The 27,636-nt window shown below is 63.4% G+C and overlaps 5 protein-coding genes across 12 annotated transcripts; 4 read left to right on the top strand and 1 right to left on the bottom strand.

Annotated features, from left to right (window-relative positions):
• The first annotated feature begins 2,857 nt into the window (after nt 1–2,857).
• On the top strand, nt 2,858–9,639 carry HDGF (heparin binding growth factor). Of its 2 annotated transcripts, none has more exons than XM_085082458.1 (6): nt 2,858–3,261; nt 8,397–8,473; nt 8,573–8,711; nt 8,806–8,982; nt 9,055–9,225; nt 9,352–9,639. In XM_085082458.1, exons 1-6 carry the CDS (start codon nt 3,175–3,177, stop codon nt 9,376–9,378), a joined length of 678 nt encoding a protein of 225 aa, XP_084938584.1. In that variant the 5' UTR covers nt 2,858–3,174; the 3' UTR covers nt 9,379–9,639. The 2 variants fall into 2 exon arrangements, with proteins under 2 accessions (XP_084938584.1, XP_084938583.1); XM_085082457.1 differs by having other exon boundaries at nt 2,860–3,261; nt 9,055–9,245.
• A 924-nt stretch (nt 9,640–10,563) lies between these two features.
• Nucleotides 10,564–12,723, top strand: MRPL24 (mitochondrial ribosomal protein L24). Its single transcript, XM_085082725.1, has 6 exons — nt 10,564–10,723; nt 11,690–11,873; nt 11,954–12,049; nt 12,131–12,234; nt 12,319–12,449; nt 12,528–12,723. Exons 2-6 carry the CDS (start codon nt 11,694–11,696, stop codon nt 12,662–12,664), a joined length of 648 nt encoding a protein of 215 aa, XP_084938851.1. The 5' UTR covers nt 10,564–10,723; nt 11,690–11,693; the 3' UTR covers nt 12,665–12,723.
• Nucleotides 12,724–12,777: 54 nt separating this feature from the next.
• Nucleotides 12,778–22,054, bottom strand: METTL25B (methyltransferase like 25B). 6 transcript variants are annotated; one of them, XM_085082719.1, is made up of 7 exons: nt 22,041–22,054; nt 14,971–15,270; nt 14,610–14,897; nt 14,472–14,534; nt 13,668–14,398; nt 13,135–13,322; nt 12,778–13,030 (listed from the first exon to the last, which is right to left on the bottom strand). In XM_085082719.1, exons 2-7 carry the CDS (start codon nt 15,172–15,174, stop codon nt 12,801–12,803), a joined length of 1,704 nt encoding a protein of 567 aa, XP_084938845.1. In that variant the 5' UTR covers nt 15,175–15,270; nt 22,041–22,054; the 3' UTR covers nt 12,778–12,800. The 6 variants fall into 6 exon arrangements, with proteins under 6 accessions (XP_084938845.1, XP_084938846.1, XP_084938847.1 ...); XM_085082720.1 differs by lacking the exon at nt 22,041–22,054 and adding an exon at nt 15,434–15,578 and having other exon boundaries at nt 14,971–15,119; XM_085082721.1 differs by lacking the exon at nt 22,041–22,054 and adding an exon at nt 15,444–15,566 and having other exon boundaries at nt 14,971–15,119.
• On the top strand, nt 15,633–19,142 carry ISG20L2 (interferon stimulated exonuclease gene 20 like 2). Its single transcript, XM_085082724.1, has 3 exons — nt 15,633–16,532; nt 17,193–17,393; nt 18,215–19,142. The coding sequence occupies exons 1-3, from the start codon at nt 15,822–15,824 to the stop codon at nt 18,326–18,328; spliced, it is 1,026 nt and encodes a 341-aa protein (XP_084938850.1). The 5' UTR covers nt 15,633–15,821; the 3' UTR covers nt 18,329–19,142.
• CRABP2 (cellular retinoic acid binding protein 2) lies at nt 21,634–26,305 on the top strand. 2 transcript variants are annotated; one of them, XM_085082728.1, is made up of 5 exons: nt 21,634–22,082; nt 22,612–22,686; nt 24,606–24,784; nt 25,452–25,568; nt 25,693–26,305. In XM_085082728.1, exons 2-5 carry the CDS (start codon nt 22,617–22,619, stop codon nt 25,741–25,743), a joined length of 417 nt encoding a protein of 138 aa, XP_084938854.1. In that variant the 5' UTR covers nt 21,634–22,082; nt 22,612–22,616; the 3' UTR covers nt 25,744–26,305. The 2 variants fall into 2 exon arrangements, with proteins under 2 accessions (XP_084938854.1, XP_084938853.1); XM_085082727.1 differs by lacking the exon at nt 21,634–22,082 and having other exon boundaries at nt 22,341–22,686.
• The last annotated feature ends 1,331 nt before the right edge of the window (nt 26,306–27,636 follow it).

Genomic DNA, 27,636 nt, shown 5'->3' with positions numbered 1-27,636 from the left:
AAGCTGGGATTGCGGCTCCCGGTGTGTCCCCAGTGCCCGGTACGGCGTCACTATGGGACACAGACTGGGGGTCTGCCGGGACTCTCCTTGCCTTCCATCCCTTCATCCTGGGCTAGTTTTGGGGTAGGATCAGTGCTGTGAGCTCCAGTGGAAGCTGCTAGACCGGGATGCAGGAGGTCTGGCCAGGACCAGATTTATCCAACCCGCGCTTTGCTGATCTTCAGTTTGACGCCTTTGACCTCCTTCTGGGTTGTTCTGGCCTTAATAAGCAGAGAGCTGGGCTCGAATTTGGGTCCCCAACACCCAGAGAAGTGACTTGCAGAGCCACTGTGAAGTGCCAGCACAAGTAATTAAAGCAAAATGGAGATAAACGAGGAGCATATCCTGAACCCTGTGTCGTTTGGAATGGTGTGAAATCCAGCCGACGTGCCCTGTCACATCTCCTGGCCTGTTCTGGAGGGCTGAGGAGTGTTAAAAATACAGTATTAAAAATAGGTATTGAGGCCTTGGGGAGCGGGCGGGATAGGCACGGGAGGCTTCCAGGAGCTGAGACGCAGGAGTTATGTTTTCCCCCACTACTTACACGGCCGTGACCTGTGAGGGCAAAGCCAAGTGATCCCAGCACAAGGACACTGGGGAGGAGGAGGAGGAGGAGGAGGAGGAGGAGGAAGGTGTTCCTGCAGCCACAGGACCTGTTTGGCTCGCAGAAGTTCCCGTCTGCACCAGCCTCTCTTCAGGAGCCCCTGTCCCTGAGAATGTGCGTTCTATATCCACCAGAAACAGCGAGACATTGTCTTTTTTGGGATGCACGTTTATGCAGCCACTCGAAGAGTGAACCCCCATCACAGGGGCTGAGCCCCAAAGTGCATCAAAGCCCTCTCTCTTCACAGCTCCACCAACCCACTCCACAAATCCAAAGGAAACCAAAATGGAGATGTGGTATTTTGTGGATCAGGACCCCCGTTGCTATCACTTACCCAGAAAAACACACATTGGGCTCAAATAGAATCATAGTTTGGGCTGAAAGTGACCATAAATATCATCCTGAGGATTTGTGAGGCTTTCCCGGCAGATTTTTTCACTCCTTCCTAAGTGCCCAGGTTTGTACATTTTTAGGATTTAGGACAGAGAAATGGGCGATTCCCCAAGAAGCACAGAGTGATTCCACCACCCGAAGCCCTAACACTCATCTTCTGCCGAGGGAAATCAACAAGGACTCTGGCAGGGAGAGGAGGAACCCAGTGTAAACAAGGTCTGGTTCCTGCTGTGCAGAAAGAGGAAGGAATCCTTGTTTCTCTCGGCCTTTGTCCATTTTTCCATTGCAGGTGGAGATTCCTTGGGACTGGTCTCACCCCCAGGCAGCAGGATCCTGCTGTCAGCTGTGACCCTGCGGATTATTTATTTGTGTTACTTCGCAGCTTGTTAGGAGAAATTAAGCCAAGGAAAGCACACGGGGATGGAAAGAAAAGAGCCCAGCCCAGGAACCCTGACTGCCAGGTCAGGGTGGAGGTTCTGGTCTTGCAAATGGCTTAATCTGCGTTTAATTTAATGCCAGGTGTTTGGTTGGGTCCAGCCTGCAGCCCCTCACCCCAACAGGAACAGCAGCACCCAGGTTCGATCTGAAGCTGGGACCAAGGTGATGATTTATTTACTCCCCTGGTGACTTTGTCACCCTGTGACCCTATGCCAAAGCTGGCTAGGGCCCAAACCTCCTCCCTAGGCATCCAGATATTTCCCATGCGCCTTGAGCAATCCCAGGAGCTCCAACGCCGGCTCTGCAGGACAGGGGGTTTCTAAGGAAAAATTCTTTATCTGTTCTGCTGGGGGTGAATGGGGCAGCTCGGTTGAGGGGGACCTGCTCAACGCTCTCAATCCTTGATTTTCTCTCTTTTCAAAGGTTGACCTCCTATCACATATTTAGCTGTAACCAGGATGTGGGATTTTGGGGATGCTGCTACATTGGATTTACATCATTTTACAGTGGGTTTACACTGTTTTAGTACTGGTTTACACCAGTTTTGCACTGTTACACATGGGTTAAGACTGGTTTGCACCAGTTTTACAGAGTTATACATGGTTTTATATTTTTGCACTGTTTGCACATTTTGGAATGTTTTACATGGCTTCGCCATGTATGTTGTTTTACACCAATTTTGCACCGTATTTACATGGGTTTACGCCGGTTTTGTACTCTCACACAGCTTTTTCACTGTTTTGCACCAGTTTAGAACCGGTTTTGCACTGTTTTACATAGCTTCACACCATTTTTGCAGTTTTACATGATTTTACGCCAGTTTTGCACCGTATTAGATGTTTTACGCTATTTTTGTATTGTTTTACACTGGTTTTGCGCTGTTTTACACGTTTTTCATGGTTTCACATTATGTTACACCAGGTTTGCACCGTTTTACATGTTTTTTACACCATTTTGGAGCTGTTTTGCACTGCTTTTGCACTGTCTTACACTGGTTTTGCACGGGTTTACGCCGGCTTTCCACTGTTTTACATCGATTTTGCACGCTTTAACACCAGTTTTGCACCGGTTCTACACCGGACCCCTCCGTTTCCACGGCGAGCCCACGGCCGGGCGTTCCTCCGGTGTCACCCCGCCTCGGGCCGCGTCCCTGTTCCCTCGTGACACATCGCGGCTGGAACCATCCACACCCCCTCCAGGGCCACCTGCAGCCGGGCACATTGCCGGCGCCGCTCGCGTTTTCGGGGGCTGGATCGGCGCACGGCGCACGCGGCCCCGTGGGCGGGCGGTGGGTGTGCGCGCCCAGGCAGCGCTGCCGAGCCTCCGAGCTCCGAGCGCATCCACCGGGAGGAGGAGGAGGAGGAGGAGGAAGGGGAAGGGTGGGGGGGGTGACGGAGGGAGGGAGCAATTGAATTTCAAACACAAACAACCGCATGGGGCTCGGGCCCTCCGCCGCCGCGCCGCGCCGCCGCTGACCCCGGGACCGCCGCCGCCCCCCGCCCGGGCTCCGCGCCGGGGGGCAGAGCAGCCGCTGCCTCCGCGCCTCCCCCCTCGGATTAGGGAGGGTTTTTTTTGGTTTTTTTTTTTTTGGCTAATCCCTGCCTCGCCGGGTTTTGCCTCCCAAACTTCATCCCCAACCCCCTCCTCCCCCTCCCCCCCCCCGCCCGCTCCCCCGGTCCCGGGAGGAGCCGCCAGCCAAGATGTCCCGGTCCAACCGGCAGAAGGAATACAAATGCGGGGACCTGGTCTTCGCCAAGATGAAGGGTTACCCGCACTGGCCTGCCCGGGTAAGGAGCTGGGGAAGGGGTGGGGGGCTGTGGGACCCACCGGTGCCCCCTCGGTGCTCTCTCGGGTGCTCCCCGTTGCATAACGCGGGCGGCCGAGGTGCCCCAGGGGTGGGGGGAGGGGGCGCGCCGGGGTCAAGCTGCCCCGGTATAACGGCGGGGGGGTGTGTCCACATTGGGGTCAGGCTTCGTTCCCCCCCCCCCCTTCCCTTTCCACCGGGGTCGGTGTCCAACTTTACCGGCACCTTATGTAAGGCCGGGCCCGGCGGACTTGGGGGTTACTCGGTACCGAGGCTTGGGGAGGCGCTTTCGGGTCATTTCGTTGGGCTTAGGGGGATTTCACGTGTTCGAAACAACGTCCTGGGCTCCCCCGGGTCCCTTTTGTGCTGTTTATTCATTTCTCTCCGGGGGGGGTCACGGGTGGGGACCGCGTGGCTTCTGCCACCGCGTGGGAGCGGGGACTGCCCCCCGGGCCGCCCGGAGCCCGGGGCCGCATCCAGCACCGGAGTACGAGGCTGGGCCTGTCCGGGGTGACTCCCCCGGGGGTGACCCCCCCCCCCGGCACCGGAGGGTCCCTTTTCCACGTGGGGCGGCACCACGACCCCCTTCCCGCTCCATTGCGAGACACCGGGCAGAGACCAGGTCGCTCCCGCTCTGCTTCACTGATGAGCTGGGGGAGACCGGGGGGTGGTGCTTCAGCCAAACCCCCCGCCCTGGCTTCGCCGGCAGGTCCCTGAGCGTGTCCTCCGGCTCTGCGTGGCCTTACCTCTTGCCACGGGTACCAGAGAGGTGCCAGCGCCCGCCGGGAGTTTGGCTTTAGAAAATCGATAGAATTACTGAGGACTTAGGACGGGGAGAAGGGGGGGCCGTGCATTCGGAAGGGCGGGGAGGGGGGGTCGAGGCCCCACCATGTGCCGACCCCACCATGTGCCAGACCCGCCGCTGCCCCCCCGGCTCGCTCCCACCGGAGCCGGGTCCTGGGCGCCGGACGGGTGTGGAGGTCTCTGAGCGTCTCGGGGGGGTTCCGAGCCATGAACCCAGGACCCCTGGGATGAAGCCCAGAGCCACCAGGGCCGGATCCCCGGCTGGGGGCCGTGGGCAGCTCTGGCTACACAACACGGCGCTGGTTATTTTTAAGCGGTTGATGATGCAGTTTAAAATTTCCTTGGAGTGTTCCCCCCCACACACTCCCCTCCTGGCCTTGCTGCAAAGGGCGCTGGGGCTGCCTGGAAACCCCAAATTGAGCGGAAAAGGGGAGGAATGGCGCGGTGGGCTTTAAAGGCCGAGGATCCCCTCGTCCCCCCCATCCCCTCCTCCTTCCCCTCCCGGATTTGAATAACTTTTGTTTGGTTTGTCGGGTTCTGGCGGGGAGGCCGGGAGGGGGTTGGGAGCCGTTCGGATTTGGCACTGGCCTCCCAACGCGCATTTGAAAGCGGCTTTGCGAGGAGGAGCCAGAGGGATCCCTGGGAGCCCGGCGCCTGCTTCCACCACCGCCTGCTTTTCCACCGCAGCTTCTCTCCGGGGGAAAGCGATGCTCCCCTGACCCCCAGCATAAGCCAGCTGCCTCATCCTCCTCCACCCGTCTCATCGCAGCGGGGTTCGGCCCCAGTTCCCGAAAAGCCCCTGGGTTGGGTGCCCCCGCCGGGGGTGACGCCAGGTCGGGGCTCGCAAAGCCTCGTGCCGGGCTCAGCTCCCGGGGACCGAATTAGCGCCTGTGTGTGCCCAGGCCCGCTCGGGTTTCACACCCCACTCGTCTCCCAGCGCCTGGTTTTGCTGCCACCATAATGACAGGACCGTTTCGGGGCTGCTGGGGCAGGCAGGGACAGTTTTTGCCCCTCTGGAAGCAGCAGGAGGTTGGGCTCCCCGAGCCCAGGGGTGCTGTTTGGTTGGGGGGGTTTGGGGTGCAGCCCTCTCCACCGTGACTAATCAGTCAGGGTGAAGCAGGCAGGGTTTGCCCATGACTAATCAGGTGCTGTGATGAAACGTTACCCGGCCACGCGTGGCGTTTGCTGGGATATTTGTTTCCAACCAGGTGTGGCTGGAGCAGAGAGATACAGCGAGGAAAGAAATGGAGGGGGCAACTGGCAGTACTGTGAGGGGTTGTTGTTCCTCCAGCCCATTCCCTGGGGATGGCACCTGGCACCATAACCCACCACCAGCAGCTCAGCCCCCGCCTCCAGTCAAAACGTCTCCCTGAGAGGGGCAGCGTTAAACAGAGGGGAAACTGAGGCATGAGAGTGGGGAGATGAGTTGCCAGCACCTGGAAGATAATGCTTGCCTCCCTTTTCCTCTCACCCCTTCTCTGCAGGGTCCCTGATGTCGGACCCTCACTGTCACCTGCCTGTTGGTGCTCCCCTGCTGCTGTGGCCATATCTGCAGCCCCTCTTCCATAAAGACCTCTGGGACAGCACAGGAGCATGGCAGACAAAGCACCAGCGCCATGCTGGATGTCCTGGCACCACTGACATCCCCCTCCCTAGGCATCTCCTGTTCCCATGGCTGGACATGCAGCAGGGTCAGGATCCTGCTGGCCATACCTCTGGAGCAGACTCTGGGTAGTTTGCTGCCCATTGCCGGCCTGGTGCTGGGATGGGACCCAGTGATGGCCCCAGGGCTGAGGAGAGTCCCATGGGTACAGCTGTGGGACTCTGGGATGCCACAGCCCCCCCACCCGGTGTGTGTGCCCCCCATGTGCTTTATCAACCATGTGTGACCCACATGAGTTAATTCTATTAGTTCCCCTTCCTGCCAGCCCTGTCCTGCAGTGGGGAAACTGAGGCAGGGAGGGGGCAGCTCCCAGCCCCCATGGCCAATGCAGGGCAGGCGGCATCCAGCCGTGCTCCATGGACCAGTTGCAAAGGTGAAGAGCAGAGGTTGGGGGCAGAGTCCAGAGCGGGGTACATGCCTGTCCCTCCCCTGCCACGCTCCAGAGCTTCCCCTCCCAGGAGACCTGTCCCAGCCCATTTTCAGAGCCCCTCAGCCCCCCAGATGCAGGGCAAGGCTGGGCTGTGACACCGATGCCATTTGCAGGAGCTGGTGGGGGACAGCGATGGGCACCATGGACTTCACCCTGGCATTGCAGCCCTGGCACCCCCCCACTGCCACCACCCAGTGAGCGATGGATATGACAAACAGATGTGGAGAGCCCTGGGCCTCCATCGTGGGGCAGTTTCGGCAGCCCGGGGTTTTTGGGTGGGTTTGCACCCGCCTGCACTATCAGTGTTCCTGACGGGGTGTCACCCGCCTGCCCCATGTCCCCGCACCCCCAGTCCCTGCCTGCCCATCCAGATAGAGCCACCGTGTCCCCTTGGGGTGCAGAAGGGGCTGATAAAGAGTTGGTGCTGGTGGCAATGGACTGTGCAGGGAATGCCACTGTTGGTGGGGATTCCAGCTTTCCCCTGTCCCATGCCCTCAATTCATCGGCTGGGGACGGGCAGCAGTGGGTTTGGGGACACAGTCTCTGCTGCCCTTGCCTCTGCATGTGCTGCCTTTCCTTGGGAAGGAGATTTGGAAACTTGCTGGGGGAATGGCACAGCTGGGGGATCTCCATCATGGTCCTGGCACTGCAAGGGGCTCTGGGGTCCCTGTCCAAGCCTGGGGGGAGCTCTGGGTTCCATATCCTCATCTGGGGGGCTCTAGGCCTGGTGGGGCCTTTGCCACATTGTCCAAGAAGTGACCTGCAGGAATATGGCTTGCGGGAAGCAGCATCCCCGGCAGAGCTGGGCTGGGCTGAGCTGGGCTGGGCTGGGCTGGGCTGGCGGCCGCCCCTCTGAGTCACATCATCCCCTCCTCCGCCGTCGGTGCCACGCGGGGACGGAGCTGCTGCTCCCAGCTGCCGCCATGGCCCAGGGTCCCACTGGGGACGGGTGCAAGGGCTGGACTGTCCCTGCTCCTGGAATATCCCCGTGCCTGTGGGAAATGCGAGGCATTGGGCAGGACAGTGCCGGTAGTCCCACGGTGCTGGGTGGGGGCACATCACTAATCCTGAAACACCCCCTGGATCCTGATGCAGGATGGCTTGGATGCCCCAAATGGTGTTTGAGCAGTGAGGATGGCACAAAGAAGTGTCTCACCCAGGAGTGGGATGTGACACTGACCATCCACCACATCCTGGTGCCCACAGGGAGCCCCTCACCAGTGTCTCATCCCCTCCAGCTCCCTCTGGGGCTGTGCCAGCATTGCCCCATGGCACAGGGACACGTGTTAGTTCCATACCCACCTCTGGAAAAGAAATCAGGAGAAACCCTTGGCCAGGGGTACCCTTGAGCATTGTATTTGGGATGGGTTGTGATGTGCTGGGAGGAAGAGGGGTAAAATGCCAGTGGCAGGAGCTCTGTCACAACACCCCGGCCCTGCTGGCTGGGGAGACAGAGCCTCAGCAAGCTGGGGGGGGTCGTGGTGATTAGGAAAGGTCATGCTATGAGTCAGCACAGTGCTGGCAATGGGACCCAGCACCCTGGCCGTCTGCGCTGGCACCTTCCAGCCCAGTGACGTGCTGGTGCCTGCCCTGAGACCCCCACCCGCATCCTCCTTCAGCTCCTTCCACCTCCCTTTGAGGTTTTCTCAGGGAATTTATGGCTGCTGGCTGCAGGGGGGGTTATTTTTAGACGCTATAAAAAGCAGCCGGAGTTGCTTTCGCTCCGTTCCTGCTTGGCGCCTCGGGATTATTCACGCTCGGTGGAGCAGCACCTGCCTGTGGGCTTGGCACCGGCTGCTGCCCGACCCCACAGCCCTCGCCAGGCCGTTCCCTTGTCTGGTGACCCTGTTTCAGCTGGGGTGTCTAAACAGCAGGACAGTGTCCCCTCAGGCACTCCGATCCCCATTCCCGGCCCAGGCTGGAGGTGATGCCTGTGGCCCCACTGGCACCACCAGCAGCGCCTGAATTTGCTGAGTGTGTCTGAGCTGGTGTAGACAAGAGCTTACAGGGGGAGGGGGTGGGAGAAGGGGCACAACCACTTGTCCTTATTGACCACTTCTTGCGTGTGCTGTCTCTGGCCCGGGGTGAATTCCCAGAGAATTGCATTTTCCCTTCCAGGGCTGTGCCCATCAATGGGACACTGGAGGGGGCGTGATGTCCTGGGGTCTGGGGAGTCCAGGTCTCTGTGCTCCCCTCTTACCCCATCCTTTGTGTTACACAGATTGATGAGATGCCAGAAGCTGCAGTCAAATCCTCTTCCAATAAGTACCAAGTCTTCTTCTTCGGGACCCATGAAACGTGAGTGGGAGCTGAGGCTTACAGGATGGGTGATGCCAGTGAGTGTGGGAGAGGTGAGACCCCCCCGATCCCACCTCTCACTGCTTCCCCCTGGCACAGGGCATTCCTGGGACCCAAAGACCTCTTCCCCTACGAGGAGTGCAAGGAGAAGTTTGGAAAACCCAACAAGCGGAAAGGGTTCAGCGAAGGTTTGTGGGAGATCGAGAACAACCCCACGGTCAAAGCCTCTGGCTACCAGGTGGGTCATGAGCTGGGGGGACCTCCATCCCACCACCCCCCTCCCCGTTCCTCCTTCCTGGGTGCTCTCTGTGAACCCCTCATGCTCTCCCCAGCCCACCCAGAAGAAAAGCTGCCCTGAGGCAGCCGAGCGGGAGCCAGAGGGAGATGGGGAGAAGAAGGGCAACGCGGAGGGCAGCAGTGATGAGGAGGGGAAGCTGGTGATCGATGAGCAGTCCAAGGAAAAGAATGAGAAAGCCGGGATCAAGAGGAAAGCGGAAGATGCTTTGGAGGTACTGGGTGGGACACTGGGGATGGAGGTGTGGCTGATGGGGGCTGGGCTGACCTGAGTTCCCCCTGCCCAGGACTCCCCGAAACGCCCCAGGGATGGGGAGGGGCAGGAAGGGGACAAGAAGGTGGACAACGAAGAGGCCCCCAAGGAGGAGCCCAAAGGCAACCCAGGCGAAGGGGAAAAGAACAGTGATGCTGCTGACGCGCCGGACGCCAACGAAGCCAAGCAGGAGGGCAAGGAAGAGGTCAGAGACCACAAGGAGAGGTGAGGTGGTACAGTGACCCCCATCCCCACAGCCCCCGGGTGTGGGGGGCATCCCTGGCACTGCAGGGTCTGACCAAGAACCTGGCTTTCTTTTTGGCCCCCACAGCCTGTAGCAGCTTCCCTGGTCAGCTGATCCTTCCCTGCCGGGTCCTGGGTGCTGCCCCGTGTCGCCTTTGCCGGCTCATCATGTCCGAAACTCCGGATGAGAGAAACCACCCCAAAATGAAATTTCAAAAGGAAAAAAAAGAAAAAAAACTACAAAAAAAGAGAGGAATGCAGAGCAGCCCGGTACTGACCCCGAGCGCTCCGTGCCTGCCCCGCTGTGGGCGCACGCTTTGTATTCCTCGGGGCTGAGCAGTTGATTTGAAATAAAAGCAAATCTTGCCTTTTTAAAGCGCTTGTGGGTCCCAGGTCCCTGGACCCCCCTGCCTGCATGGTTTTGGGACCCTTTGGGCTGCCCACAGAGGTGGGGCTGCTGCCAGAGGGGCTCTGGCAGCTCTGGGGTGTGGGGACAGAGCATGTGGAGCAGGGGGTGAGACGGGGCTGGGCAAGGGATAGAACCAGGAGAAGGTTTTGGAGGGAGTATAAAATAAAAACCAGAGAGTCCCTGAATGCCCTGAGCTGGAAGGGACAAACAAGGATCAAGTCTGACTCACTCCAAAATCCCAGCATCCAAGAGCATTTTCTAAACACTCCTTGATCTTTAGAATAATGAAATCATGGAATATCCTAAACTGGAAGGGACCTCAGGGATCATTGAGCCCTGGCCTTGCACGGGACACCCCAAAATGCCCCCAATCCCAATGTCCTAGAGGGTTGTCCAAGCACTTGACTTCTGTCATGGATTAGTGGAATGTCCCGAGTGGGAACAGACCTGTCAGGATCACGGAGCCCAGCTCCCAGCCCTGCACAGGACACCACAAAAGCGCACCCTGTGCCTGAGAGCAGTGTCCAAACACTCCTTGAGCTGGAGCAGCACTGGGGCTGGGACCATTCTCTGGGTACCCTGCTCCACATAGCCAACCCAGTGAGGAGAGGCAAAACCGAGGAATTTGGCCGTGTCCAGCTGCTCACGGAGGGGACAGCGGCGACCCTCCCCTGCCCTGGGACCAGGCCCCGGGACAGGGAGGGCAGGAGCAGAAAATGGAGCCGTGGCCGGGCGCCAGCCCCGGAAGGACTACAGCTCCCGTCAGCCGCTTCACCTTGGGCCGAGCCCGCGGGAACTGCAGCGGGGCTGGGGGGGCGGAGGGGCGGGGGACGCTGGGGGGCGGCGGGACTACAGCTCCCGGCGTACCCCGCGGCAGGACTACAATTCCCGGCGTGCCCCGCGCCGGGCACCACCTCCCGCGGCCTCCGCAGCGCCCCCAGGCGGGGCCGCGCGTCACGGCAGCGCCTCGTCCGGGCCTGCGCTGCACGAGGCCACGCCCACCCCCAGGCCACGCCCACCCCGGAGCGCGGGAGCGGGGCGGGAGGCGCAGGTGAGCGGCGTTGGGGTCCGGGACTTCTGTGGGGGCCGCGGGGCTTTGCAGGACCCTTTTGTGGGTATTGGAGGGGCTTTTCCGGGGCTTGGGGGGCGGTGGGGGCACTGCTGGACGCCTGGGTGTCATTTCCGGCGCGGTGGAGGGGGTGTGCTCTGCGGGACCCTCGGGTCCCCTTTGGGGGGTGGGGTGTTCTGCGGGTTCGCTTTGGGAGTGAGGGGGGACTTTGCAATATGCCTGAGGCCCTTTGGGGGTGGAGAGGGCATTGCCGGTGTCCGTGTCCTCTTTCGGGGAATGGGGTCCGTGGGACCCCTGGGTGCCCTTTGGGGGTTGCTCTGCCCGTCTGTGGGGCGCCTGTGTTCCTCTCTGGGGGAAGGGAGAGGTGTCTCTGTCACCCCTTGGTTCTCCTTGGGCAGTGGGGTGCTCTACGGGTCCCCTTTGGGAGTAGGGGCTGCTTTGCAGGAAAGCTGGGTCCCCTTTGGGTGGGGGAGTGCCTTGTGGGATCCCTGGGTCCCTTTGTGGGTGTGGGATGGCTCTGCCAGTACCTGGGTCCCCTTTGGGGGTCTGAGGGTCTGACAGGGATTGGGTCTCCTTTGGGGGGCGGCTGTACTCTGTGGGACACCTGGCTGCCCTTCGGGGGTGTGGGTGTCTGTTGGAGACTGGGTCCCCTTTGGGAGTGTGGGGGTCTGCTGGGGATTGGGTCCTGTTTGGGGGGGTAGGGGTGAGACTCTGGGATCCCTGGGTCACCTCCGTGGGGAGCTGCTCTGCCAGATGCCTTGATCCCCTTCGGTGGAAGATTCTTCCAGGGCGTGGGTGGGTGAGGTGTGCTGGGCCTAACTCCCCTTTGGTGGTGGGTGGGCTCTGCCGGACCCCTGCATCCCCCCTACCCCTGGACACACATGACCCTGGGGAGCACGAGGGGTGTCCCCACGGTGCTCAGTGGGCTCCCTGACCCCCGATCACCAGCACCATGCGGCTCTCGGCCCTGCTGAGAGCGGCACGGCCGCGGCTGCCCCCGGGATACCGGCACGGGATGTGGCCTCCCGACTCCATGGCTGACCGGCTCCGCAACCCCCCGGGGAAGCGCCGCCGCAAAGTTTTTGTAGAGCCCGTCACCAAGGACGACTGGAAGGTGTTTAAGGGTGACACGGTGAGGCTCCCCCTCCCCAGGTTCCCCCATGGCTGGCAGCTGGGCTGGGGGTTCCACTTTTTCCACTCTCTCCGCCACAGGTCCAGGTGCTGGCTGGGAAGGACGCGGGGAAGCAGGGGATGGTCACTCAGGTGGTGCAAGCTCGCAACTGGGTGGTGGTGGAAGGACTGAACACGGTGAGGCTTGGGGCTGGGCTGGGAGGCTGTGGGGAGGCTTGGGGGGTTATGGGCTGTCAGTGACCTCCTGTCCCCTCGCAGCATTATCGCTACATCAACCGCACAGCCAAGTACTCAGGGACCTACATTGCCAGTGAGGCACCACTGCTGCTCAACCAGATTTGCCTGGTGGACCCCGAGGACCGGTAATGGCCTGGGGGGTGCTGAGGGGACCCCACCATGGCCTCCCCTCCCAGTCCTGCCCACCCCCCAACACTGCGTGTCCGCAGGAAGCCAACAGAGGTGGAGTGGCGGTACACGGAGGAGGGCGAGCGCGTCCGCGTGTCCCTGCGCAGCGGCCGCATCCTTCCCGTGCCCCCGCAGCCACGCGAGGATGGTGTCATCCCCGAGCAGTGGGTTGGTGAGTGGGATGGCAGTGGAGGCTGGGGGGACACGGTGGGGGACACAGGGTGTCAGTGCTGTCCCCTTGCCCACACAGATGGCCCCAAGGACACATCAGAGGAAGATGCACTGGCCAAGACGTACCGGCCATCCCTAAAGACCTTTGAGGAGGAGATCATGGATGCCATGGGAATTGTGGAGACACGCCGGGCCAAGAAATCCTACTGGTATTAACGGGGGAAGCCAAAAGACCCCCGAGCCGGACACTGCAATAAACAGCTGCCTTGCTTTTCCATGTTTGTGGCCTTTGGTGCTTCTGGCACAGCACTGACTCACCCACGCCCAGCCCTGGGCCATACAAATCCTGGGTTTATTGTGGTCTGTGCCTGGGGCAGAGGGGGCTCTGCCCCTCCCTGGGGAGCTCTGCTTCCCCTGGATCCTCATCCTCACTGCTGTCCATGTCCCTGCTGCTGTCCTCGTCCTCACTGTCCTTGTCCAGTCCGGCCAGCACTGTGGCCAGTGGGGTTCGCGCGGCCACCAACACCAGGTTCCGTGGGGAGAACCGGGGGTTGAAGAGGGGCACAAGGGCACAGTGGAAACCTGGGAAAGAGGAGAGGGAGAATGGAGAGAGGGATCCAGGGAGAGAGGAAACAGGAGAAGGAGGGTTACCCTGGCAGCCCCGCCCCCTCCCCACCCGTGCTCACCTTGCTCCCGCAGGTAGAGCAAGCGGTCAAGCAGGACGAGGGTCTCCACAGCGGGTGCCAGGAGCTGTCCCAGGGTGCAGAATGCCACCACCTTGTGCTGCTGCTCCAGCATGGCCCCCACAGCCTCTGAATCCAGCGGGACCCCTGCCGGGTCCAGTCCCGCGAGGGGCAACCCCAGGTGGGCGTATCTGGGGGACATTGTCATGAAGGGGGGCAGGGGGGTTCCAGGAAGGCGTCCCCCATGCCCAAACTCACGAGGAGGGTCCCAGAAGGGAGTCCTCCCTCCCCAAGCTCACTGGGGGCCAGGAGGGAACACAGAAGGCTGTCCCCACTCCCCAGACTCACAAGGAGGGTCCCAGAAAAGGGTTCTCCCTCCCCAAACACATGGGGGGCCAGCAGACATCCCAGAAAGGGAGCCTCCATCCCCAAACTCAGGGAGGGCCAGGAGATGTCCCAGAAAGGAATCCCACCTCCCCAAACTCACTGGGGGCCGCAAGAGGATGCAGAAGGTGGGTCCCCCTGCCCAAACTCACTGGGGGAAGCTGAGGGTGTGCGCCTTCCTGCCTGGCTGCAAGCCCAGGTGCCTCTTGCTGGGGTCGGCGGCGCAGATGAGACTCTCGAGCACGGCGCGGTAGCAGTGAGCGCGCAGGTGGGCACTGTCCCTGCGCAGCCGCCCCTCGTACTCCTCCAGTGCGTGGCATGCGGCCTCCCGTGCCCGGTACGAGAGCTGGTGGCCCGGCAACGAAGCCACCGAGGTGCTCAGGGGGTAGCCCGGGGGGCAGCCGGGGGCCCGTGGGGCGGTTGACAGCTTCATGTAGCAGCAGCCCACCGAGGCCACGGCAGCCACGTTTGTGCTGCGGGCGAAGTGGCGCAGCAGGGCTGGGCTGAGGTCCCCGCAGGCATGGAGCCCTGTCACCAGCACCTGCCCCCCGTCCTCAGAGCCTCCGGGACCCCCCAGTGGGTTCCGGGCAGCAGGGCTGGGTCCTGGGGGGTCGGGGGGCAGCAAGAATTCCCCCCACGGGGCTGCGGGGTCCAGGCGCCCGGCCACATGCTGCGGGGCCTGGGGCGTCAGGGGACGCGGGGGGCGGCGGGGGGCGTTTGGGCAGCGCCGGGGCTGCCCCTCGTGTCCTGGTCCCCTCTTTTTCCCCAGCTCCCGCAGCAGCTCCTGGTCAAAGCGCTCGGCCAGGCTGGCCAGGCGGCCATCACTCTCCACCGCAGTGACTGACAGGCCCAGGCCAAAGGCCAGTAACCGGGAAAGGTGGCCCTGGTGGGGAGACACAAAATCAGCTGGGATGGGGGGGATCCCCTGGGACCCCACTGTGTCCCCCTGCTCTTACCTGCCCCGCTCCAATATCCACCACGCGCTTGCAGCAGGTGGCCTGGCTCAGCCGCTGCAGCAGCTGTGGGGAAAGGGGACAGTTAGGGGGCTGGCGGGGAGGTGGGAGGTCGCAGTGGGGGCTGGGGGTGGCACCCACCTTGCCCAGGCGCCGGATCTCGTGCTGCTTTTTGGGCTTGATGTGGCGGCGAAGCAGTGGGTGCAGGTGGGAGCTCTGGCACGGAGGGTGTGGCGCCTCGCCCGGGCACCCCCGAGGGAAAGCGAGGGCCCGGGCAGCGGCGGCAAAGGCCAGGAGGGACAGGGGCCAGGCAGCCCCCGGCCCTCCGCGGCCCCCCAGGAGCCTGGCCAACTGCAGGGGGGTGGCACTGGCCAGGGCAGGCTGCCAGGACGGCGGCAGCTGTGCCCACAGAGCCTCGGTGAAGAAATCCTGCAGGAAGAGGGATCAGTGTGGGGAAGAAGGCCTTAGGGGGATGGCCTGGGGGGAGCTTTGGGACACTCACAATGATGAAGGCGTCGAGCAGGGGCCGGTAGAGCGTCAGGAGGCGGATGATGTCAGCGGCTCGGCGCTGCTCCGGCGACTGCTCCAGGCGCTGCTCCATCGGCTGCTCCAGGTGTGCGGTGGGATGGGGGATGGCCGCCTTGCCAGCACCTGCGGGTGGCACCGCTAGTGTCAGCACTGGGACCCTGAAGTCACCTTGGGCCATGTGCCCTGGGGCTCTGACATCGCCCTAGGATGTGTTCCCTGATGTCACCCTGCGGTATGTGTCCTGGCACTCTGATGTCATCCCGGGTCTCACCCCCTCCCGCCTCTGGCCACCGCATTCAGCAGACATATTACGTCATCGTGACGTCACGCGAGGATGTGCCAAACCCTCCCAGCACCATGACGTCACGAGGCTGTGACACTCCTTCCCCCACCAAGACAGCCCGGGAGCCATGACAACACCCCGGGGCACAACTCACCCCCGAGTACCCGTGACGTCACCGGGCCGGCCGGGACACCCGGCATGTCGCCGCTGCCCCCGTGACGTCGCTTTGACGTCACCGGTCACGTCACGGAGCCGCCGCGGCCGCGCGCTTGTCCCGAGCCGCCCCGAGCCGCCGAGTTCCCGCCGCGGCGCGCGCGGATGACGTAACTGCCGGTACCGCGCCGGCCGCGTGTCTCCCGGGACTTCCGGTTCCGGGGCGCGGCGGTGCGGGGGGAGGGTGGGATCGGGGGGTCGGTGGTGCGGTGCTGGGGGTCCCCGCGTGCCGGTGCTGGTAGTTCCGGGTGTCAGAGGGTCCCCGCTGCCGAGCGACCCCGCCGCTGAGCCGCCTCCGCCGACCGCAGCAGCCTCTCTCCGATCCCGCCATGGAAGATTTGATCCTCAACGTGGACTTCGCCTCCCCCGAGCTCCGCCCGAAGAAGGAGCCGGGGAACCGAAAGCACCAGAGCTTCGTGCGGCGGCGGCGGGAGCTGGAGCGCCGGGGCGTCCTGCGGCAGAAGCAGCTCCCGGTGGCCCCGGGCGGACCCCGGCGGGCCCCGAGACGGCGGTCGGCAGCGGCCGGAGGCGGCCCGGGGAAGCCGCGCTCGGGCCAGCCCAGGTCGTGCCCCAAGGAAAACGGCCCCGCCGCAGCCCCCCGGCGCACCTCGGCCCCCCAGAACGGCCCCACCGGGACCGGTGCTCCTGCTAAGACCAAGGGGAAGGGGCAGGGCGCGGCTCGGGGCTCCCCTAGCGTTGCTGGAGCGCTCCCGGCAGCCCAGAACGATTCCACTAGGACCGGTGCTGCCGCTAAGACCAAGGAGAAAGGTCGGGAGGCGGCTCGGGGCACCCTCAAGGCCGGCGGTGCCCCCCCGGCGCCCCCCAAGCTGGTAGCCATGGACTGTGAGATGGTGGGCACGGGGCCCGGCGGGCGCACGAGCTCCCTGGCCCGATGCAGCATCGTCACCTACGAGGGTGACATCGTGTATGATCACTACGTGCGGCCCGAGGCGCCCATCGTGGATTACCGGACCCGCTGGAGCGGGATCCGCCCGCACCACATGAACAAAGCCATCCCCTTCCGCAAGGCTCAGCAGCAGGTGCGGGGGGGCTCCGGGGAGGGGGGTGGGGGGCTGTAGGGATGTTGGATGTGGAAGCAGGGGTGGGGGATGTGGGGCCGTGGGAGTCATGGGGCTGGGGGTGTCTGGCTGTGGGGCTAGGGATGGGAATGCAGGAGTGGGAGTGGGTGGGTGAGGGTTGAGGGGTGGAGGGCTGAGGCTGGGGGTGTCAGAATGCAGGTCTAAGGTGGGTGGGGGTGGCTGCAGGGCTGGAGTAGGGGGCTCAGCGCTGGGTTCGTGTGCTAGGGGTGAGGGGCTGTGGGGCTGGAAGAATGGGCTTAGGGATCGGCTCATGAGCTGGGGATGATGGGCTGCAGGACTGGGCTCTGCATCTTGTGGGCTGAGGGACACAGGGCCAGGGGTGGAGGTCATGGGGTTGAGGATGGAGGGCTGGACTCGTGGTCTGGGGCAGGGGGTGGGGGGCACAGGGTCGAGCTCTGCAGCTCAGGGGCTGTGTGGCAGTCTGAGGCTGTCACATCCCCACCTGCCTTGTAGGGCACAGAGGTTGTCCCCACACTGCGCTGCTCCTGCTCGGCCCCCCAGCTCTGCCCCATGGAGCTGCCCCCTGTTCCTGGGGGGCAGAAACTTCCCACAGAGCATGGAGGGTGATGCTGAGGGTCTCAATCCCCTCCTCCTCTGCAGGTGCTGCGGATCCTCGCTGGGAAGGTCGTGGTTGGCCACGCCATCCACAACGACTTCAAGGCGCTCCGGTACTCCCACCCCAAAGCTCTCACCCGGGACACATCGCAGATCCCGCTGCTGAACCGCCGTGGTGGCTTCCCGGAGAACGTGGCCATATCCCTGAAGCGCCTCACCAAAGCACTGCTGAACCAGGACATCCAGGTACCGTGGCTGGAGCCCCCTAGGAGGTGGGGACCCCCTGTGCCACTCCAGGGTGACAGTATGAGGGAAGGGCTGTCCCTGGGGGGTTCATGTACCATCCAGGGCACCGTGAGTTCAGCTGCTGCTGCCAGTCCTGGAGCAAGGCAGCCCTGTGTCTCAGTTTTCTCATCCCTGGAAAGCAGCCTGAGGGTGGGAACCCTCAGCTCAACCCCTGCAGCCTTGAGGGGGCTTTTTTCTGCTCTTTTCCCCTTAATCTCTATGCATCTTCCTCCAGTGCTGCCTGCACCTCCCAATTTTCCCAGTATCCCTAAATTTGCCTGTACTCCTCAAAGCTCCCCACATCCCCCCAGAGCTTCCCATACCCCAAATCTGTCTGCACCCCGTTATTTCCATGCATCCCCCCATTCTGCCTGTTCTCCCCCAAATCTGCCTGTATTCCAAATTCTGCCTGCGTGTCACCCACAGTTACTTGCACTCTCTCATCTCCCTGCCCACCCAAGCTGCCTGCACCCTACCAGGGCTGTGTGCACCCCCTAACCTGCCTGTAGCCCCATGGAGCTGCCTGTATCCTCTGATCTTCACACGTTCCCCCACCCAATCTGCCTGCACCCCCTTAATTTTTCCTGCACCCCCTAATCTTCCTGCACACCCTAATGTCTGTGCATCCCCCCCACTCCATGCTGCGTTCATTGCCCCACAGCTGCCTGTGCTCCCAATGCTGCCTGCACCCCCTGATGTCTATATGTGTGTGTCGTCCCCCACCCAATTCTATCTGCTGCCCCAAAATGGGAGCTGTGGTGACTCTGTGTCTGTCCCCACAGGTAGGGAAAAGTGGCCACTCCTCCGTGGAGGATGCCCGAGCCACCATGGAGCTCTACAAGGTGGTGGAAGAGGAGTGGGAGCAGCACCTGCAGCAGAACCCAGAGCAGAAGTGACATCCTGGGGGGCTCAGAGTGACACCCCCAGCCCGATCCTGCCTCTGGGGGGCCCACAGTGATGGCCCTGGCCCTGTCCTGCCTCTGGGGGCACCTGGAGTGATGCCTCCGGGCCTGGTCCTGCTGCTCAAGGGTCCCGTGAGTGCTGAGGGAGGGGCTGCCGCATCCACAGATGATGAGGAGCCAGGCGTGACATGCCTCATCCACGAGCCCAGTGTGCCTTGTTGTGCCGCTGCTGTTCAGCCTTGTCCTCCCCAGGGCATGGGGAGAGCCTGGGCCAGTGCCTTCCCCAAGGGAAGGGTCCCCCCCAAGGGGGCTCTCTGGAGTCCTGCGCCCCATGAGCAATTCAGCGCTGCTGCTGGTCCCAGTCTGGGAGTGGCGTTGGGGCATCCTGAGCAAAGCCTCCATCACTGGGGGTTGAGAATGGAGCAGGCTCCTTCCTCTTCCTACAACTACCTCTATCAGCGCCCGGAGCTGCTGATGCACCCCGGGACACGGTGTAGGAGCAGGTGGGACTCAGATCCCACCAGAAAGTCCCCACTCCATTGTGGAGCTGCTCCCGTCGGTGATTAAGTTCCACCTTCCTCGCTGTGCAAGGAGTGGGACAAACCCGGGCACGGGGAGCAGCATCGCCCTGTCTGCCTGCCCGAGCCCCCCATGCTGCCCCAGGGACGACCCCAACACCCGCGGGTGGCTCCCCCCCCGCGCTGGCCCGGCGGGTGGCTGTGCCCTGAAGGCGCCCGAGCCCGACAGGAACTGCTTTGAACTGAAAGGTTTATGTGCAAAATCCTAATTAAAAAGAAATGATTAACGAGCTCTTCCCTTCGGTGGGGGTGGGGAGGAGCCCCCGGCCCGGTGGGCAGGAGCAGGGGTCCCTCACCGGGCCGAGGGCTCCGGGCAGGCCCTCGGGGTGCTGCCATCACCAGTCACCCTCCAACAGCTGCGTCCCGTGGGCTCTTCCTCTGCTTCCTCTTCACGTCAGGGCCAAGGTGGCCCCTTTCCCGGCTCTGGGGACCACACCGCACCCCCTTTTCTGCTTGAACCACCGGCAGGTTCCTGGCGTTGCTGTAACCGGTCGGCCGCGGCAGCTCCGGGAGCGGTGCCGGTGCTGAGGCTGCAGCCGCCTTGGGGGATCCCCCCGCCCGCGCCGGGCTGGAAGCGGCTCCGAGCCCCCGACGTGCGTCACTTTTTCCAGCCTTTCCTCATGTTTACGTGGCTGCGCTTGGCTCGGGGCAGCAGAGCCCGAGGGGGAGTTTTGGGGGGCACAACCCCACAGTGTGGGGGTTCCCCTTTTATTTGGGGTTAAACACGCAGATCTGGGTCCCCCCGCAGTGCTGGGGAGCGGACGGCCGAGCATCCCACGGGCCAGGAGCTTTGCGGAGTGCTGTGGGGGCTCTTCCCTCCCACTCCTGCCTTGCACACCCGTCCCTACGGCCCGGGTGGGGGTGGGAAAGCTGTCAGAGCCCCAAAATCCAAAGGAAGGTAGGAGGGCGGAGGAGCAGGCGGGAGCCTTTGTGTCTGGGCTGGGTTTGGCGGTGATTAGGGGCTTTACAGCGGTTATAAATGGCCGGTCGTTAAAGGGGTTTATGGCCCTGGAAATGAGAAGCAGCCGGCCGGGCCCCAGTCCTCGGCGGGCGCTGCATGCGGATCGGTGTCCGGGGGGCTTCGCTTGAATCTCACCCTGGGGTCCCTCCGGATGAGGCTGGGGACGGGGCAGGCGCTGGAACAGGGTCAGGGTCCCGTGTCTGCGAAAGGGTCCCGTGTCTGCGGAGGGTCCCAGGGCTGGGGCAGAGTCCCAGGACTGAGGAAACGTCCCAGGGCCAGGGCAGAGTCTGGGGCTGGATCAGGGTTCGGAACCAGGGCAGGGTACTGGAGCTGAGGAAGGGTCCTGGGCAGGGGCTGTGGCTGGATCAGGGTCACAGGGCTGGGTCGGGGTCCTGGGCCAGGGCAGGGTCCCGTTGTGGTGGCACAGCAGAGGTCTTGGGGCGCGTGGGCTCCCGCCCGCCCCACAGCCGGGGGTCCCAGCGGCCACGGGGCCGGGGCCGGACTCGGCCGCGCCGTCCAGCTGTGTTTCATTTCCGCAGCGGCCGTGGCCGTGGCCAGAGGCGGGGGGTGGGGGCTGCGTCCCGCCAGCTGGGAAGGATTTGTGGGGACATGGGGCGGAGACGACGGGTGACCTGCCCTAGCTCAGTCTTCACCCCCTAGTCCCCCACACTGGAGCCCCCCATCCGCTCTCCCAACGCACTGAGAGGCTGGGGAAATTGGGACGAGCCCCCAGCAGCTTTGGCTTCTCTATGGGATGAGGATACCCGACACCCCGTCCCGGGGTGGATCCGGGCAGAGGGGAGGGGGGAACATCCTCAAAGCAGCCACGTCCTCCCAGGAGGGTCTCTGGGGCACTGACAGCATCTGGGGGGCCTCACGGGCATACCGGGACTGCGAGGGAACCGTGCCTGGGCTGGGGGAGCCCCCCATGGTTTGCACTCAGGATTTCTGCGGTTTGTGAGGATTTTTGCCGGAAGGGGGGTGCGGGCGATGGATGGTGTCGGATGTTTCCAGAGGCTGAGCCAGCTGCTGCTGCCCGGGGAGGACACGGCTGCAACTGGGCTCCCCACCCACCTCCCAGAGAATCTGTGCCCATCCCAGGGGTGACCAGCGCTACGGGGGATTATCTGGGGCCAGTGTTTTGCCTGCCCACCCCAGGCTTCACCGGGGTGGGAGGGAGAGGAGGGTGGGGTGCGAAGGCTTTATCCGCCCTTCCCGACAGAATCCCTTCCAGATGTGGGACTGCCGGTGCTGGCTTTCGTAACTCCACTGGGTCATGGTGCCCACCACGGGACGAGGGGGACGGCGGTGCCCAGAGGGGTTTGCAGGCAGATCCCACCCCAGCCTCCTCCACCCACTTCTCCTGGAATGAAACTTTTTTTCTTTGCCATTTTCTCCTGATTTGAAGCAAACCCACAGCACCGCCCCCCCTGTGACTCCGGGATGGGGCGATGCAGCTCCTGCCCCACCTGAGGTGGAGGAGTTGGGGTGACCCTTCACCAGCCCTCCCTCCCTGAGCCCCTGCAGCTCTGCCTGTCCCTGTCCCTGTCCCCTCTGGCACGGCCTCGGCGCTGCTGTAGGTGAGGTTATGTCAGCGCTTGGTGAGAAATCCTGTTCTTCGGGGGATTAGGGATGCGGCAAGCCGGGACTTGGCTCACCGGCCCGAGCCGGAGATTCTGGGGGCGCGGGGGGGATGTGGCCAGGAGAAGGGGGGCGGCGGGGGCTCTGCTGGGGCCTTTTCACCCCAAACCGGAGCAGAAACCTCTCTCCTTCCATTCCAGAGCTGCTGCTGAACCAGAAACGCCATTTCTTGCTTTTCTTGCCCAGAACCGGCCCCGCGGCACAATCTGCCCTTCCCTCGGCCGTTCCCAGGACTTAGAATCCTCGGGAAATCCCTCGGCGCTTGTTACCTGGCTGAGACCAGGGTTTCACCTGCCCTGGCAGCTCAGTCTGAACTCGGCCGCAGCCCCCCAGCCCTACACGCACACGAGTGTGCACAGACACGCGTGTGAGTTTGTCTGTGAGTTTGTGTGTGATCGTGTGGCCAGGCAAGTCACTAGCGTGTGCACACATTTGTGTCCACACATATGTACGACTGAGCACAGGCACCTGCACACGTGCCTGTGCCAACATCACACCTGAGCAAACACGCGTGTCCTGTGCACACGCACCGGCTCTGCCACCCAGGGGATTGCAGACAGAGTTGGAGGTGCACAGAGTCCTGGGGGAAAGCCTGGAGATCGGGGGGTGCAGGCAGCTTGGGGGGTACAGACAGATTTGGGGGTGCAGCAGCTCTGGGAGTGCAGCACATTTGGAGTACAGGCGGTTTTGGGGATGCTGGAGATTAGAGGGCTACAGACAGCTCAGGGGGATGCAGCCAGCCTGAGGGGTGCAGGGAGATTAGGGGTGTACAGATCTCGAGGGGGATGGGAGGAGTTCGGGGGGTACAGGCAGATCAGGTGGTGCCTCCAGCCTACACCCCCAGGGCAAATCGGGGCGGGGGGCTCCCTCTGGGCTCTCCCTCCGCAGGTGAGCGCGGAGCCCCCGTGCCGGGGCCGGGGCCGGGGGGTGGGACCAGCCCGGCGATAAAACGGCGGCGCGGGCGGGACGGGACGGACGGACGGAGGCAGCCAGCGGCGGGGCCGGTGCCGGTGCGGAGGGAGCGGCGGATCCCTCGAACCGCTTATTTCCCCCTCGGTCCCCCCTCGGTCCCCTCCCTGCGCCCCCCACCCCGACAGCCGCGATGCCCAACTTCTCCGGGAACTGGAAGATGAAGAGCTCGGAAAACTTCGAGGAGCTGCTGAAGGCGCTGGGTGAGTGGAGTCCTGCTCTCCCCTCCAGGACTCCCTCGGGCTGGGGGAGTGCAGGGTAGGCACAGGGGGGCTTCCCCCCATCTCCCCTCCAAACCCTCTTCCATCCCGGGAGTCACGGGGTCCGGAGCCGCCGTGTGCCGAGGGGACCCCTCTGCTCCCCCTTTTCACAAAGCCCTCGCGGTTGGTGCCCCACTGAGAAATCAGGCACGAGGGGGCCTGGCAGCGTGTCCCGCTCCCGAGGGGTCCCACACGATCCCCCTCCCTTCTGCCTCAGTTTCCCCACCCTGGTGGTCCCCTAAGCATGAGCACCCCCAAATTCCAAATTCTCCCCAGAACCCTGCCGCCGCCCCGGTCCCCTTCAGTCCCTGTGCCCCCCATCCCGAAGGCAGCAGGGGGCTCACCTGCCCACGGACCCTGGGTACAGCCGGTGTCCCCAAAACCAGCCCAGGCAGGACCCAGCTGGCTGCGAGTCCCATCCCCACAGGGCTCATCTAGGACCCCTTTGCCCCCCTCTGTGGTGCTGTGTCCCCAGTGGGGGGGGGGGGGGCAGGAGGGACAGGACCTATCGCAGGGGGTGGAACTGGGGGGGCACAGGCTGGGGGGCTCCCTGGGGCTTTGGGAAGGATCAGATCCAGGTCCCCCACTGCTCCCCTCCGCCTGACCCGCTCCTCGCCAGCCGGGGAACTGCTGGAGCAGAATATTTTCCAGGTTAGGGGATACGTAACGAATATTTCAGGATAATTATCACTTTCTTGGGTTTCACTCCCGATCCCCCGTCGCCCCTTCTCCCCGCCCTGGCCCCGCTGCTGGAACCGACTCAGGGAAACCTCAGCAGGAAAATAAATCTGCCAGCCCCCCCGAGCCTTCTTCCTTTCCCACGGAGCAAGTGGGGGGTTCCAGCCGGCTGGTACCCGGGCAGAGGGGCTGGGGGGTTTGTCAGATCCAGACCCCTAGACTAACTGCATCATCCCGCCCTACCCTAGTTTTTGCTCCCTTTGGGGGCTATTTCTTCTCCCCACCACCCCCTGCCAGCATCATATATGGGGCGTGGGGGGCTGTGTCTTCCCGCGCGGGGTTTCGGGCATCCTCCCCCCCACCCCGTGTGAATCATGCCTCGGAGGGAGGGAAGGGACCTGGGAGTGTTCGTGGGGACTTGGCGTGGCCATCGAGGAGACCCCTCAGGACGTGTCCCTCCCCACGGCAGGGAGTTCGGCCCCTGAAGCCCCCCCGAGCACCCGCAGCCCCTCTGTCTCCCCCTCGTCCCTTTGCCGGGGGGACTTCCTTTGTGCAGGGACCCTTTCGGGGGGTTCAGGAGCGGTGGCCGGTGCCCACCCGGAGGGTAACATGGGAACAATGTCCCCAAAGAGCAGCTATCCCTGTGACAGCCGGGGGCTCCAGGACATGATGGATGAGCAGCCTCTGGAGCGGGGACAAAGCCCCAGCTGCCCCGCGGTTGGTGAGGGGGCTGCGGGGGGGACGTGGGACCCCTCGGGGGGGTCACGCAGGTCACTAAGCACAGAGCTTGGACTGGAGCCCTTGTCCCCGCTGTCACCCCGCTCTGGGCGAGCCCTTGCCCCCGTCACCCTCGTCCCTTCCCCCGGGCGCATCCGGCGCCAACCCCGGCATGCGCCCCCCCCGCCCCCTTCACCAGGTAACGAGAGCCAGATGTGGCCCAGATGTGGCCGGGGGGGCACGTCCGTCCCGCCATGGGTTGCCTTGAGCCACCTGCAGCTCTCGGTGTACCCTGGGACGTGTCACTGCCAAGTGTGGGGGCTGCAGCCGCGGCCTCCCCGTGCTCCCCCCGGATCGGGGGGCGGGCAGTGGAGTCCACATGGCCCGAGGGCACTGAACCAGCGCGTTTCACCGGGGGACGCTGCGGGTGCAGAGGGGGAGCTCGGTGCCACCGTGCCCTTCCCCAGGCGTGAACATGATGCTGCGGAAGATCGCGGTGGCGGCGGCGGCGAAGCCGGCGGTGGAGATCCGGCAGGACGGGGAGAGCTTCTACATCCGCACCTCGACCCCAGTGCGCACCACCGAGATCCGCTTCAGGGTGGGCGAGGAGTTCGAGGAGCAGACGGTGGACGGGCGGCCCTGCAAGGTGCGCAGCTGGGCACGCCCGGGCACCTGCACACGTGTGTTTGGGTGTACGTGTGTCTGTGTGTGAGTGTGAGTGTGAGTGTGTTTGTGTGAGTGTGCACACACTTTCCACCAGGGCAGGAGCTCTCCCTTGCCTGTGTCACACACTCACGTGTGTGCACACTCATGCCTGCACACGTCATGTCTGCACACATGTTACATGGGGGCTAGCAGCACTTGTGGGCAGACAGGCGTGCACCCACAGATGTGTGTGTGCGTGTGTGCACGTACATGTGTGCACAGATGTGTGTTTGCATGTATGCATTTGGCATGAGGGCAGGAGATCTCACTTGTATGCACACACAGCCACAAGTTCTCCCTGCTAATTGGAGGCTGCTCTCCTGCACCCCCAACCTCTCCTTCTGCCCCCCAAGCATTTCCTGAACTCCCCATAGCCTCTCTGGATCTCCCTGTGCCACTGAACCCTTTCCCATGCCCTCAACCCCTCGCTGTGCCCCTCAACCCCTCGCTGTGCCCTCCAGGTGACAGATGAGCCCAGACACCCATCTGGTGCAGGGACAAATGGCCCCGTTCGGCTCTCAGGGGTGGTGACAGATGCTCTGCTGTGGGCGAGAGGTGTCCCGGGGGTTTCCACACCCTCATTCAGCGCTGCCCTCTCACCCCTGCAGAGCTTGGCCAGGTGGGAGAGCGAGAACAAGATGGTGTGTGAGCAGCGGCTGCTCAAGGGTGATGGACCCAAAACAGGCTGGTCCCGAGAGATGACCAACGACGGGGAGCTCATCCTGGTGAGAGGGGGCTCGGGGGGCTGGGGGCAGCCCTGCCCCCAGTGTGTGCTGGGAAAGTCCCATGGAGTGGGATGGGATGGGGAGTGGGTCACGGCCGTGCCTGTGACCCTGCTTCTCCTTGCAGACCATGACAGCCGACGACGTTGTCTGCACCAGAGTCTACATCCGGGAGTGACCCCCAGCTCTGCTGACGCCATCCCACCCGATGCCGGCGGCCCCATATCCCCTCCACCCTCACCCACCCCGTGTCCCCTCCGTCTCATCCGCTCATCCCTCTGCCACGGGGAGGGGATTGCATCTTCCCACGGGGGTACATCAGCGCAACCCCTTTTTTCGGGACACACACAAACGCGCACACACACACACACACACACACGGCTTTCCTCCCCTCTGCAGGACGGGGTCTCTCCAGGGCAGGAAAATCTCCTGTTCTGGCCCCGCTCTGCTGTGGACGAAGCGCCCAGGGCCTGGCGAGATGCCGGGGTGCAGCGGGGGGTAACGCGGCCCCTCCCTGGCCTTTGGGCTGGTTTGAGCTGGCTTGGGTTCAGGTTGCTGTTGTTCCCGCAGTCCCCAGCCCTGCTCCGCGCCCCCTCCCCAGTATTTATTTGCGAATTTTGTACCAGACGGGAACACCAAGCCCCCCCGCAGCCTGGGACAGTGCCAGGTCCGAACCCCCTCAGGGTCCAGCTTCCCTCCGCCACCTCCTCCCTTTTTCAATAAATGTCTTATCATCCCCCCGTGGTGTCCCTGTCCCCTCCTGGCCTCACTGGCACACAGACCTCACCCCCTGGATCCCATGCTTTGGATACCACATCCCAGATCCTGCACTCCAGGTCCTGCACCCTAAATCCTACACTCTGGAGCCCATACCCCAAATTCTGCACCCTGGATCCCACACTCCAGATCCCACACCCCGGATCCTGCACCCCAGATCCCACACTCCACATCCCACACCCCAGATTCCACACCCCGGATCCTTCACCTGGGATCCTGCACCCCACATCCGCTCCGCAGCAGTTGCGCAAGGGGCCGGGGGCGAAGGCGGCAGCTGGGCTGGCACATCCCGGCGTGGGAAGCGGGTGGTGGCTCTGAGGTGACCGTGGGGTGACTGTGTGGCAGGGAGGGCTGCGTGGGGCTGGGGCGTTGGACTCTGCCTCAGCTCCAGCGCGGTTTGGGGGGGTTGAGACCCTGTCCCAGCTGGGGTGTGGGAGCTAGGGGCACCTGTGGGTGCTGCGGGCTGGAGTGCATCATCCCAGGGATGCTCTTTGGGGGCTGCCCGCTGATTGCCCTGCATGGGAAGGCATTAATTACCCCAGAATTGGGGGATTCAGCCTGCATCCCCCGGGGGACTAAGCTGGGGAGGTGCAGGAAGGGTTGGGGTGCGGGAAGGATTGGAGTGCAGGACTGCCCTGCCTCGAGGATTGGGGTGCAGCTGCCCTCCCTTTGCCCAGCCCAGCTCTGCTCTCCGGGAATGGGTCGGGACCCCTCGGCCAGGGCAGCCGCCAAGTCACTGTGGGGGACACTGTGACAGGCGCCAAGTCACAGGTTGGAGACACTGCCCCACTGAGCTGAGCCGGGCAGAGATGGGGGGAGCCCGAGCGGGGGGATGCAGAGAAGAGAGCCAGGGCTCAGGGTTGGCTTCACCCCCACGCCCGGCGTGTGATCCTGCACCCCCGGGAGCGCGTCCAGGAGCGGGAAGGGTGGAATTACACCTTCCCTGGGGAGGAGGAGGAGAAGGGGGAGGAAGGCTCCGGTATCTCCAGGTAGACATTTGGCAGGCGCCCATCACCCCTGTCGCCATTCCCGAACCTCTGCCAGGGCCGTGTCCCCGCTCTCCCGAGGTCCCCGAGGGTGGGCGCAGGACTCAGCCCCCTCCCCACTTCACCCACCCGGCCGCTGCTCCCCCCGGAGACCCCGGGAAAGCCACGGCCGGGCGGGAGCAGCCGGTAATGGAATCCAGCCATCCCCCCCGGCTCCGACGGCTTCCTCACGTTGGAGGAATATCCGCTTTCGCCCCGCAAGCCCTGGGGACGGCTCCGGTTTGCCTCCGGTTGTGGGGAGCATGGGG

The sequence above is a fragment of the Lichenostomus cassidix genome, chromosome 25 (genome assembly GCF_008360975.1).
Source record: "Lichenostomus cassidix isolate B80296 chromosome 25, HeHo_3.0, whole genome shotgun sequence".
NCBI classification, from domain to species: domain Eukaryota; kingdom Metazoa; phylum Chordata; class Aves; order Passeriformes; family Meliphagidae; genus Lichenostomus; species Lichenostomus cassidix.
The sequence above is the reverse complement of the archived record's forward strand: the minus strand, read 5'-3'. Positions and strand labels throughout refer to the sequence as shown.